The 13,620-nt window shown below is 43.2% G+C and overlaps 1 protein-coding gene across 12 annotated transcripts in view; it reads left to right on the top strand.

Moving 5' to 3' along the window:
* Positions 1-13,620, top strand: part of FREM1 (FRAS1 related extracellular matrix 1) — a 165,811-nt gene that overhangs the window by 57,696 nt on the left and 94,495 nt on the right. For all 12 annotated transcript variants that reach the window (XR_013551763.2, XM_078436796.2, XM_078436794.2 and 9 more), the window contains 4 exons: positions 2,553-2,746; positions 3,442-3,532; positions 6,654-6,821; positions 11,935-12,143. Coding sequence is in view for 11 of the 12 variants with exons in the window: in XM_078436796.2 (XP_078292922.2) it covers positions 2,553-2,746; positions 3,442-3,532; positions 6,654-6,821; positions 11,935-12,143 (662 nt within the window). In the remaining variant the exon portion in view is untranslated. The remainder of the gene's footprint in view (positions 1-2,552; positions 2,747-3,441; positions 3,533-6,653; positions 6,822-11,934; positions 12,144-13,620) is intronic.

Below are 13,620 nucleotides of genomic sequence, written 5' to 3'. Positions count from 1 at the left end.
CTGAACTTTGTAGATTAGCGAAAAACTGTAATTGGGAAAAAAATTGTGACACAGACTCCAGGAGACTGGAGAAATGGCTTTTATTGTGTTCTTTTATTTTGATAACTGGCTTTAGTTTTTAATTATTGAAATGCTTCATAATGGAGTAGTACCTATGTTGGGTGCTTTTGTAACCGTAATGATGGAGACAGGGAATTAATTAATTGAGCATCTACTACCAGGTACTCCCTGTGCTACTAGACAGAAAAACTGAGCCCCAAAGGGGTTAGATTATTTGCCCAGGGAGCATAGCTTGTAGGTGACTGAGCTGACATTCCCAGTCTTGGTCATAGTAAAGCTTACCCATGTTTTAGTTTTTGCTTTGTATGCCAATTTAATGTTTATTTTTGAGAGAGAGAAAGAGAGACAGAGAGAGAGACAGAGAGAGACAGAGTGCGAGTTGGGGAGGGACAGAAAGAGAGGGAGACACAGACTCCAAGGCAGGCTCCAGGCTCTGAGCTGTCAGCACAGAGCCCGATGCGGGGCTTGAACTTGCGAACCACGAGATCATGACCTGACCTGAAGTCGGACGCTTAACCCACTGAGCCACTCAGGTGCCCCTATATGCCAATTTAAAAAGGACTTTTTTTCATTTTCAAACTAAGTATTATGGACACCATTATTGTAGGCAAAACTAGCACTGCTGATCTGTGCTTCAGGAACAATATTAAAATGAATAAAACCGGGGTAAGAATACTCACTCTCCTGCATCAAGCTGTGTAAAGACCATGATGACAAATACTCCATTTCAAGAGAGAGTAATTGCTTTCTCGCAACCAATCATGGATTATTGTAAAACATAATAATAGATGTCGTGATAAAAGCTGTTTGGCAAAGCCTCCCTGCCCTCTTGCATGGTTCGAAACCAGTGAGTATGACTTGAAGAATTTTTTAAATCACAGGGGCGCCTGCGTGGCTCAGTCAGTTAAGTGTCTGACTTCAGCTCAGGTCATGATCTCCCAGTTTGTGGGTTTGAGCCCCGCGTTGGGTCTGTGCTGACATTTCAGAGCCTGGAGCCTGGTTCCGATTCTGTGTCTCCCTTTCTCTCTCTGCCCTTACCTCACTCGCGCTCTGTCTCTCTCTCTCTGTTTCTCAAAAATGAATAAGTGTTAAAAAAAATTGTTAAAGAAGAGTTTTTAAAATCACAAATAGGGCATGTTGACTGAGTTAGCAAATGCTGAAGAAGTGCCTCCTACCTACAAATACCATGCCAGACGTCGTCGAGCTACAGAAGCGAACATAGTATTTACTGAGCACCTACTACGTGCCAGACATTTTATCTACATAGTGATATTTGATCCTCATAACAACTCTGTGAGGTTGTTGGTGCTGCCCTTAACCGATCAGTAAATTTGACGCTCAAGAAAGTTGAGTGAGATGTTCGAGATTAATAATAGCCACTAAGTGGTATACTTTGCACTTCAACCGTCTGTCCACTGACAAATTCCACGTGGTTTGCGTGATACTACGATTCTCCCCTTGTGGACCTTTCGGTCTAGGAGAGACTGACATGTAAACTATTAGCTAATAACACAAGGCGATGAGATAATATTGTTTGTTGAGGGCTAAGCACAGTTCAGAAACAGTTCATTCCAACTGAGACATCGGGCGAAGTTTTCAGAGGAGCCCTCAAGGGTGAGAAAGCGTCGGGTTGCTGGAGAGAACAGGAGAAAAGCACTGCGGATTGAAGGAACAACGTGATCCAGACTGCAGACACCAGCTTGAGAACTACAGCCCGGTACCGTGTGTACCTGGAGTCCTGGGTTCACGTCCAAAGGTGGTAAAAGACAGAGTTGAAAAATCAGGTGTGTCTAAACCATGGAGGTCTTGGGTGCCGTGGTGAGGAGCTGGAATAATTTAATCCCTCCCGAGTGGTTGTTTAGATTTTTGAGGCAATGCATGACTGATTTGACTTGCATTTTTTTAAAGAGAACACCAGAGGTATGTAACGTCTAGATTGGCTATTGGAGTTGGGGCTAACAGGAAGCAGTTGCAACAATGTAGGGAAGAAGTTGAAAGAGCTGGCGCTAGACCAGTAAGAGTGGGGCGGGGGTGGGGTGTGGTCACAGCGCAGGGAATTTTGTAAGTGGAGACTCTGGGACTTGGAGACGTGTTATGTGTCGGTGGAGAAGGAGGAACCAAAGTCATGACAAGGTTTCTAGGAGTGATGACTGAACGGAAAGAGGTGGTGAAGAAAAGCACAGGTTGTTGGTGGAAGGGAGAAGCGGGAATAAAATCAGGAACATATTTTGTGTATTATGTGCCTGCTCTACAGCATTCATGACTGCATTAACTAGAATTGTGATAATTATATTCTTAAAATACAGCATAACATGGGTAAGAATGTTCCATTTTGGGCTCACGTTCTTGATAGCTCCTGAATCATTTCGATGGAAGTATATTGCAAACGGCAGTTTTTGAAAAGCAGTGTAATCGTGACTAGGTGATGGTGGGGTGTTTTCTCTGGTATCTCCTGGTATTTCAAATTAATGGCACAGGTAATTTCTTTCCAGATGGTGACCATCCACATTACTCCAGTGGACGACCAGCTTCCAAAGGAGGCTCCTGGAGTTTCTCGGCATTTGGTTGTCAAGGAAACCGAGGTGGCCTACATAACTAAGAAGCATCTATGTTTTATAGATACAGAATATGACAGGGATCTCGTCTACACAGTAACAACACCCCCATCTTTCTCTTTCAGCCACAGGTATCTCTATGAGAAGTCATCACCTGGGCTATTTGTAGAGGGTTGTGTTCAAGGATTGAGTTGCAAGTGTCCGTATACATATATGCAATTCAGCTGCTTTATTGGTCGGACCTGAACTTGTATTCAATTCCACATTTACTTTAATGTCAAACTTATCCCTTCAAAAGCTGTATTAATTGGTCAGTGACCTGCCATTTGTAGTGTCTTCAGCGTAGGTAAGCTTAAAATGGTCTTCAATCTTCTTTTCATACAACATTTCTTTTTTCTAAAGGGAATGTTATTTTTGTCTTTTCAATAAAATTTATTGAGTCTTCACGTTAGTTTTAGATGTTGCAGGCCACAAAATAGTCATTATTCTATGATCCCAATCAGAAAAGTGACATGAACATACCTGAGGCTTGTGTCATATACACGATAGCAAGGAAATGTTTTTTTTAGGATGAGAAGAACGATTCCCTTCCATGAGGTCAATGTAGAAAATTCTGTACGGGCTTTCTGTAGTCATGAGAATGGCACTGATGATTCTGGACTGAAGACTAGAACCCCCCAACAGAAAGAGAAAATATAAAGATGGAACATTTGATTTCTTCTTACCATGAGCTTTTTTAGCTTTAGAAAATTTGGTTGTGGGCTATCTGATTTAATGTTTCTTGCCTGGGAAATTAGCTGACGTGTTCTCCTGTGTCTCTCGTTAGGCATCTGGATGCTGGGAAATTATTTATGGTGGATAGTATTCCAAAGCTAACCAAAAACCCTGCAGCCCCGGGGCTGAGATCATTCACTCAGGTATGATGCTATGCTAAAATGTTGATAAACGTGATGTAAGTGTCTTTTTTTCCCCTTCCCCCTCCCTCTGTAAGTATCTTCTGAAAAGGAATGGCGCTCCTAGTCTTGCACTTGACAATGTTGGCCTTTGACTTCTGTCAAAAGCATCAAATGTTTGATGTTTATGTTCTTTCTGCTTCCACGCTTTTATTAAGCACGTGACATCTATTTGAAAATGTTTCCTTGCGGCGCCTGGGTGGCTCAGTCGGTTAAGCGCCGACTTTGTCTCAGGTCGTGATCTTGCGGTTCATGAGTTCAAGCCCCTCGTTGGGCTCTGTGCTGACAGCTCAGAGCCTGGAAACTGCTTCGGATTCTGCATCTCCCTCTCTCTCTCTCTGCCCCTCCCCTGCTCATGCTCTGTCTCTCTCTCTCCAGAATAAACATTAAAAAAATTAAAAAAAAAAAAGAAAATGCTTCCTTGAGCTGGATATGATTTCAAAATCTTGTTATTATTCAACACAGCCTTTTGCGCCGGGCTCTAATTTACAGACCTGGGTGCCTATGGTTCTATTCCAATAAATTCAGGTCACTCAATACCCTACTGTATTAGTTTCCTAGGGCTGCCGTGGGTACCACAAACTGGGTGGCTTCAAACAACAGAGATTTCCTGTCCCAAAGTTCTGGAGCTGGAAGTCTGAAATCAAGCTGTCTGCAGGGTCATGCTTCTTCGAGAACCTGTAGGGAAGCCTTCCTTGCCTCCTCCTCGCTTCTAGAGGTTTTCTGGCACTCTTTTGCATTCCTTGGCTTGTAGATCATCACTACAGTCTCTGCGTCTATCATCTGATGGTCGTCTTCTCCCTGTGTGTCTCTCTCTTCTTATGAGGACAGAAGTTCTATTCGATTAAGGGCCCGCCCTTCCATATGACCACACTTCATCTTAGTTTAATACAGTTACAACAACCCCATTCCCAAATAACTTCATATTCTGAGATCCTAGAGGTTAGGACTTCAACATATCTTTTTTTTTTTTTTTTGGTGGTGGTTGGGAGGGGAACACATGCGATTCATAATATCTGCTACCTTCCAAAATCTTTCACCAACCTTCTCCCTCTTCCTCTGGACTCTACCTCTGAAAATCACACTAATGGTGATGAATACTTAGGCAGCTGCCGGACTCCAGCTCCGGCAGGTCCAGGGGTTCCCGAAGGATGAACGGCGTCGCGAAAATAACAAATGGACCCAGACCACAGCAGTGTGTCAGACTGGCCACTTTATTGTGGCAAGCGTGGCATTATATTTGTTAGCAATTTCCTTATTTTATTTATTTATTTATTTATTTATTTATTTATTTATTTATTAATGTTTATTTATTTATTTATTTAATATATGAAATTTACTGTCAAATTGGTTTCCATACAACACCCAGTGCTCATCCCAAAAGGTGCCCTCCTCAATACCCATCACCCACCCTCCCCTCCCTCCCACCCCCCATCAACCCTCAGTTTGTTCTCAGTTTTTAACAGTCTCTTATGCTTTGGCTGTCTCCCACTCTAACCTCTTTTTTTTTTTTTTCTCCTTCCCCTCCCCCATGGGTTTCTGTTAAGTTTCTCAGGATCCACATAAGAGTGAAACCATATGGTATCTGTAGCAATTTCCTTATAACGTGTGTCATCTATGTTTTCTGGCATTACCTGATTCTAAAGATGTTCCTTTGTGTAATCACCCATTAAGGAACAACATAGTTATTTTCTTGTAACGTTCCCTCCTGCCCTTTCAAGGTCATCTAGCTCTCAACACCTCAAGGGGAACGTTTACAGGGACGTGACTTCTTAATTGTTCCTTTGAACCATTTGCGGTACAAGGGACAAAAGTATTCGCTTTGGTCTGGGGTGCCCGGAGGGAGCCAAGAGGGCCCTGGGAACCCACGCCTTATGCGCTCCCAGAGAGACAATGTATACCTAGGAACTAACGAACCATTCTGTACCTTAACCCACCAGGTCCAGTTATCATCTGGAATGCCTCCTGGGGGCCAAGTGGGCCTAGGGGTTGGAGTAATTTGTATCCGTAGATATATTCCTTTGTTGCCAGAGTGGGGATTTCGAACCCATGTGTCCCCCTCCTTGGCTGGGAAATATATGGGGCCGTCCTTCCTTTAGGGAGAGGAGTCTTTATAGGGGCTGGCAAGGGCTGGATGTAGGGCTGCATGATTTCCTTGCGGAATCTTCTTTCTTTCCCCAGTGGTTCTTTTCCCAGGGGGCCTGTCGTGGGCAATTCCCCAACCGACAAATCCCCAGGTGCTTTCACTGGGAGGGGGGCTGCCCTGACCAACGCTAAGGCCAAATTACATAAAAGCAGGAGTCCGAGAAGCTTCACTTTTGGTGGGCCGCCATGCAGTGCTGATCCGTCCACCGCCCGGGGCCCGGCCATCAGGCTGGTTGGAGAGCTTGGCTTCCGACAGGCAGCAGCTACCCCCGTCCTTAGAGCTAATTCTGCCTTATCTCACTGCAGTTGGATGTTGCAGATGAGTATGTAAACCCCATGTGCTAGGTACTATTATTTTATTATTTGATTTTGGTGATAAGGAAACAGAGGCCTTGCAAGTTTAAGTAACTGGACCAATATCACACAGCTAATTGACGGTGGAGCTGCCTTGAAATTAGAGCTTGCTTTCGTCCTTTCTTTTTTAAAATTTTTAATGTTTATTTATTTCTGAGAGAGACAGAGCGTGAGCAGGGGAGGGACAGAGAGGGAGGGAGACACAGAATCCGAAGCAGGCTCCAGGCTCTGAGCTGTCAGCACAGAGCCCGACGCGGGGCTCGAATGCACGGACCGCGAGATCATGACCTGAGCCGAAGTCGGACGCTCAACCGACTGAGCCACCCAGGCGCCCCAGAGCTTTCTTTCTTTTATAGAGTTGGATGGCTTCAAGCACTTGATATATTTCCTTAATTTCTTTGTTCCTTTCCCTCCTGGTTTTAGAAAATGTGATCTATAAAATAGAGCTTTTTGGAATCTTCAAATTGATGATGTTGGCATTTGCAATTGTTGACGTCCACACGATGGCTTTTGAAGACCTAGCTCTCTGAAAGTCTCTGATTCTTACCGCTGGGTACCCACATGTCCATCTCAATTTGCCTTGTAGCATGCTGTGAACTACATGAAAGTGGCCTACATGCCACCCATGCAAGATATAGGCCTCCATCCGGGACACGTCCAGTTTGCATTTTCTGTCAGTAACCAGCACGGGGGCACTTTGCATGGGATCTGCTTTAACATCACGGTTCTTCCAGTGGATAACCAAGTCCCTGAGGTAGGTACGATATTTGATATGAAAGGTGAAAAGGAAGAAAGACCTAATGAAAGAGAGGAAAGCCTTGAAGACTTACTGGAAATGATAACTTTTCTTTGGGTTATTTTATAGAACTTTAAAACAATTTTTTAAAATATTTATTTTTTGAGAGAGAGAGGGGGAGAGAGAGAGCGCGAGTGGGGAAGAGGCAGAGAGAGAGAGAGAGAGAGAGAGAGAGAGAGAGAGAGAGAGACACAGAATCCCAAGCAGCCTCCAGGCTCCGAGCTGTCAGCACAGAGCCCGACATGGGGCCTGAACTCACGAACTGTGAGATCATGACCTGAGCCAAAGCATTGGACGCTTCACCCGCTGAGCCACCCAGGCGCCCCTATTTTATAGAACTTAAAATTTTTCAGCTACAGTGTAGGAAAAAAAAAAAAAGCATGGGGAAGGGAGTCTTTCACCTCCCACGAGACTTTCTAAAAGGTGAGATTTTTCCAGTTGCTGAATTTGGCATTATTTTTAAAGCTTTATCAAAACCCTTTTCATTTCCTTTCCTTTCCGCGGAGTTTCACATGTTGATCAGGGAAGGGGATTAAGTTGTGGGTCTCTCAGCAGCCAGAAGGGCTTATTTGCTCTCACTGCAGGCCAACTATATGCGTGCTAATCTAAATAAGCCTTTTAATTTTGCAAATGAATTAAGATGGGTTCTTCCATTCTCTCCTGCCCCCACCCCGGTGTTGACGTAACCGTGCAAGCACTTGTGTCTCTCGTTGAAACTGAACTACAAAGGTGATGCCACCTTGTGCATCTTATCTGTGAGGCTGGACTTAATACTGAACGTTTGTGGGGCGCCTGGGTGGCTCAGTCGGTTAAGCGGCCGACTTCAGCCCAGGTCATGATCTCGCGGTCCGTGAGTTCGAGCCCCGCGTCGGGCTCTGTGCTTACAGCTCAGAGCCTGGAGCCTGTTTCAGATTCTGTGTCTCCCTCTCTCTGACCCTCCCCCGTTCATGCTCTGTCTCTCTCTGTCTCAAAAATAAGTAAACGTTAAAAAAAATTAAAAAAAAAATGCTGAACGTTTGTTCCAAACCCCATCGGAGGGCTAGACTTAATTAGTGTGGCTCTTCTTGGGCTCATTTTCCCCTCCAAAGTGAAAGACAAAGTAGGATTACCGAATCATTAGGAACCAAAATGGACGAGAACCTGTACATGTTTCATGCCTAAGGAAAAACGTCACCTTCCAGGTACCCATGAGCCCCCTCACCATCTCTACATCTGCCCCAAGTTGGGGGGCAGAGGTCGCACGGTGAGGGACCAAGGGGCTTACCCAACCCCCAGAACTGTTCTGATAGATCCAAACCATACTTTTAATTAATGAGTTGACCAAATTTAAACATCAGGAAGTTTCATACTGACTCTAGATTTCTGGCTTCTCTTGAAAATTTGGAAATTCGAGGAATAGTGAATTCACTTATCCCCAGTCAGCAGTTGGACAGGGCCTGGTCTCCAGTCTCCAGAGGCCCCACCCAGCTCAGTACACTCATTTACATCGCTGGCCTGACCCCTCAGGCCTCTGAACTTGCAGTTTTTGGTAGAAGATGTACCACAGAGCTCACACAAAAGGCAAAAGAATCTGAACTATATTCTTTGATCCCTTCCCTGTCAGGGACCGCATCACATTCCCCGTGAAGAAAATAGTTTTGAATGTCTGGTAATCTGATTAGATTTTATTCACACCTTTCTTTCCTGTGTATGAGATACATGCCTGAAATAGCCCAGCATTTAAGAAGCCAAAGCTTTTTTTTAAAACAATCGGGGAGGGAAATGGTGTTTTATGTAAAGCAATCCAAACCTCTTGCTAGAGAAGAATGATCTGTGGAGAAAACCGAAAACAGTGAAGTGAACAGTTACTTCCCTCATTTGAAGGTAGATGGAATAGTTATCCTCATAACTAACGTGGCCTAGTGGCTTCTGTCTTTCTTTTTTCTATAGTGTATGGGGCAAGTGAAATAGTCCCTTAGAGAACTGAGACTATCAGAAATAAAATTAAATGAATAGCTCCAGTGAAACCAGTCACATGAGTGGTGAAAATACCACAGAGAGCTGGGTTGAATGATAACCATGAGGGGATCTTAATATGATGCTGATGAGAAGACCCCAAAACCTCAGCACTGGGTTTCGGCAGAGACTGAAACATTAGTGATGAATGAGTTTGGGCAAATTAGCCTTATGCTTTTACTTTTTTCAAAGTTGCCCTAAAATACATATATATTTTAAAACCATATAGTGTAGCGAAGTATATCCCTGGAAACATTAACATCTTGGGGAATTAACTGATACAACTCAGGAATCATTGAGGCTGGCAGGCATGGACCTTGTTTCAAAAATAATATTCCTCTTTCCTCCTCTCTTTCTTCCTTCCTTCCTTCCTTCCTTCCTTCCTTCCTTCTATCTATCTATCTATCTATCTATCTATCTATCTATCTATCTTTAAGTAGGCTCCACACTCAGTGTGGAGCCCAGTGCAGGGCTTGAACCCACCATCAAGACCTGAGCTGAGATCAAGAGTCAGACACTTAACTGACTGAGCCACTCAGGTGCCCCAATATTCCTCTTTTAATAAGAACTCCCTTTATTTCTTTCTCCTACAAACAGTAAAAACGTAGTTTCGACCACATGGAAGTATGGCATGTGGGAAGGATGGGGGTGAGTGGTTGTAGGGAGAAAAGTCTCTTGTTGGACGTTTTCCTTTCCTGGCGGCAGTAGTGTATTGAAGAATAGGAGGCAGCTATCTCAGGATGGTTGGTCTCTAACTTCCAGGATCCAGGGGGCTGCCTTGGGACAGCTGTGCCTTCTGGGCATAGGGATAGAGCAGGGCTCCGAGTGGAGGCCGAGTGGAGGCCGTGACTTCTTGCTCACTTCCGTTTCCTCTGCCCATCCCCCCAGCCCCCACTGCTCCCTTTACCAACTTTTTCTTCAGCAACATTCTCCTTTCAGAGAGCAGCAGCTGCTCTGAAGAGAGTGGCTGTTTCCTTGGAGAACACTGTATCCTCACATGGGTGGGGCACTCAGCTCAGACCTTCTGCAGGGGACCGTCAGAGCCCTTGACTTGGTGCCCCAACTCTATCTGCTTGCTTTTACCTCCATGAATAATGTAAATTTGGGAGAATGATGGGTTAAACAAGGTTCACCTATTTTCCTACTGCGGGATCTCAGAACATTGAATATGCTTATGTGCCTTATAAATCTCCAAGGTGAAGATTGACCTTGACTGTTTTTGAGACTTATTTGACCATAGAACACTTCTTGCCAAGTACCAATGAGGTAATAAAACATCCCAAGCCTTTCTAACTTGCTTTTTACTTAAAAAAAAAATTTAATGTGTATTTATTCTTGAGAGAGAAACAGAGAACAAGCATGGGAGTGGCAGAGAGAGAGGAAGACGCAGAACCCGAAACAGGCTCCAGGCTCTGAGCTGACAGCACAGAGTCTGACATGGGGCTTGAACTCACAAACTGTGAGATCATGACCTGAGCCAAAGTCAGACACTTAACTGACTGAGCCACCCAGGTGCCCCTAACTTGCTTTTTGCTTTTGAGTGAGTTGTGAATTGAACAGTAGCTTTTTCTATCATCAAAAGTTATCTTTCTGGCTTAATTATTTGTCTAATGTTAGTACAAATATATTTCTTGTGGAATCTTCAATTTCTAATCTTCAATTTCCTGCTCTACTTCTGTCTCTAAAATACTCGTTACCACTGACACTTAAAAACTCTAACCGATTTCCGAAGTCTTTAAGAGTTTTTAGGGTGAAAAGGAGACGAATTCTTTTCTCTAGGGGAATTTGATAGAATTGTTCATTTTCTAGATAAAGGTGTATATATGTGTATGTGTATATATATATATATATGTGTGTGTGTGTGTGTGTGTGTGTGTGTGTGTGTATGTATATATATATGTATGTATATATGTATATATATATACCGCTCATATGGGGGGTAACTATGGAGATGATCGTCATGGTGGCAGAGGAGGCTATGATCGGGGCAGCTACCGAGGCCCAGGTGGGGACCATGGGGGCTTCCGAGGGGGCCAGGGTGGTGGGGACAGAGGTGGCTTTGGCCCTGGCAAGATGGACTCCAGGGGTGAGCACAGACAGGATCGCAGGGAGAGGCCGTATTAGCGTGGCTCCTGAGGTTCTGCAACAGCTTTTCTTCTTGTACCCAGTGTTACCCTCATTATTTTGTAACCTTCCAACTCCTGGTCACTCATGGGTTTTTTGTGTCGGACTATGTAATTGTAACCATACCTCTGGTTCCCATTAAAACCATCGTTTTAGTTAAAAAAAAAAAAGAAGCATGGGATATATAGATATATATATCGATATAGATATATATAGATAGATATGGATATAGATAGATATGGATATAGATAGATATAGATATAGATATAGATATAGATATAGATATAGATATAAATATAGATATAGATACATACATATAGATATAGATAGATAGATAGATAGATCGATCCAGCAATGGTGGGTGTGGATTTGGTGATGTATATTATTATTTTCTCCATTTAGTACCACCAACAGTAACCAATTTGATTGCTGCTTCCACTCTTTAGGGACCGAGGTAAATGAAATGTAGACAGTTTCAGGTTTATGAGTCTGCCTTGCTTCTTTGTCTATATCAGTGCTTAGAATTGGAAAAAATTGGTAAAAAATAGTTTTCATCCAGTATGTTTAGCTATGACCTTGTCCCCTTTACCACATTCTTTTTTTAAAATTTTTTTAATGTTTATTCATTTTTTGAAAAACAGAGACAGAGCGTTAGTTGGGGAGGGGCGGGGGTGGGGGGACACAGAATCTTAAGCAAGCTCCAGCTGTCAGCACAGAGCCTGACAGGGGCTGGAACCCAGAGATCGCGAGATCAAGACCTGAGCTGAAGTCGGATTCTCAATGGACTGAGCCACCCAGGCACCCCTGCCCCTGCCCCTGGCCCTACCACATTCTTGAAAAAATTAATTGACCTGTGAAGGTGGTACTGGACGTTTTCTATTTATTTAATGAGCTCTGTCTTCAGGGCTATCTCATGGAACAAGGCTTCGAATGTTTTCTTCCTTCGTTTTAGGTATTTACCAACCCCCTGAGAATGGCGGAGGGAGGTCACTGCGTCATCAGCACAGAGAACATTCTGGTTTCTGATGTGGATACCCAACTGGACAACATCTACCTCTCCCTACAGAGACTGCCTCAGCATGGAAGGGTGGAGTTGGATGGATTTCCTCTAAACCCAGGAGGCACATTTTCTTGGGGAGAACTCCATGCCTTAAAAGTTAGGTTAGAACATTTCCTGGATTTTTTTTTCTTTACATGCTTTGGCCTTCATCTGGATCCGTTGTGAGGCAGAGTAAGAGGAAGAAGTTTTCTAATTTTTTGTGGGGGGTGGGGTACCAGCATGCCAGTGAATACTTTCAAGGGTCAGTTGAAAACGAGAAATGACAAATTTTAATTTCCCTCCAGACATTTTCTTTCCATCTGGCTTGCTGTACCGGTGGGAATGACTTTATGGATATTTGAGACACAGAAATTAGTTACCATGAATATTAAATTTGCTGCAACTGTACATACCACAAGAGGTGATAGCCAAACTGGATGAGTATAGACTGAAATAATCTATATGGCCAAACTACATAGTTGAACTTGGCTTTAAGGAGTGTCAGTTTCATAAGACTGGAAACTCTGGGATAGAATTCTGTTGATCAGTATCTTTAGTGTAAATTTTTATTTCATTGCAGTCAAATATGTGGGATACACCAGGGAGGCAGGGCATGGAGTGGTCCTTGGGTCTCTGACAGTTAGGGATAGAGCAGCTCGTGTCTTTCTTTCTTTCTTTCTTTCTTTCTTTCTTTCTTTCTTTCTTTCTTTCTTGTTTTGAATTTATTCATTTTTTGTTTAAATCCAAGTTAGTTAACATACAATGTAATAATGGTTTCAGGAGTAGAATTTAGTGATTCATCACTTATATATAACACCCAGTGTTCATCCCAACAGGTGCCCTCCTTAATGTTCATCACCCATGTAGCCCATCCCCCCACCCAACACCCTGCCAACAACCCTCAGTTTGTTCTCTGTATTTAAGAGTCTCTTACGGTTTGTCTCTCTCTCTGTTCTTATCTGATTTTTGCTTCCCTTCCCCTATGTTTGTCTGTTTTGTTGCTTAAATTCCACATGTTAGTGAAGTCATGTGATATTTGTCTTTCTCTGACTGACTTATTTCACTTAGCATGATACACTCTAGTTCCATCCACGTAGTTGCAATTGGCAAGATTTCATTCTTTTTGATTGCCAAGTAATATTCCATTGTCTTTATCCATTCAACCGTCAGTGGATATTTGGGCTCTTTCCATACTTTGGCTATTGTCGATAGCGCTGCTGTAAACATTGGGGTGCATGTGCCCCTTTGAACCAGCATTTTTGTGTCCTTTGGATAAATTAGAGTGGTTCATTCCTTACAGTCCTACAGCAGTTCCTTGCCCCTTGAGGTCTTTCATTTTTTCTACCTAATGTAGTTTTGTAAGAAACTTTCCTACAAAGTTTGGTAAAAATGCCTTCTTTGTAAAATAATGCAAGACACTGAAAAGCAAGGGTCAGGTAGACTGACATACGAGTTGACTTATCACTTATAAGTTCAAGTTGTAAATGGGAATTTTGACCTTTTAGAGGGTATTAGGCATCAAATGCATAATTTCACACTTGGAAGTTGCTAGGAACTAGGATTTGTGCAAAGGAAGATCAACTTTTATCTGAAGTTTAG

This window comes from Panthera onca, chromosome D4, assembly GCF_046562875.1.
Source record: "Panthera onca isolate mPanOnc1 chromosome D4, mPanOnc1 haplotype 2, whole genome shotgun sequence".
Classification (NCBI taxonomy): domain Eukaryota; kingdom Metazoa; phylum Chordata; class Mammalia; order Carnivora; family Felidae; genus Panthera; species Panthera onca.
The sequence above is the reverse complement of the archived record's forward strand: the minus strand, read 5'-3'. Positions and strand labels throughout refer to the sequence as shown.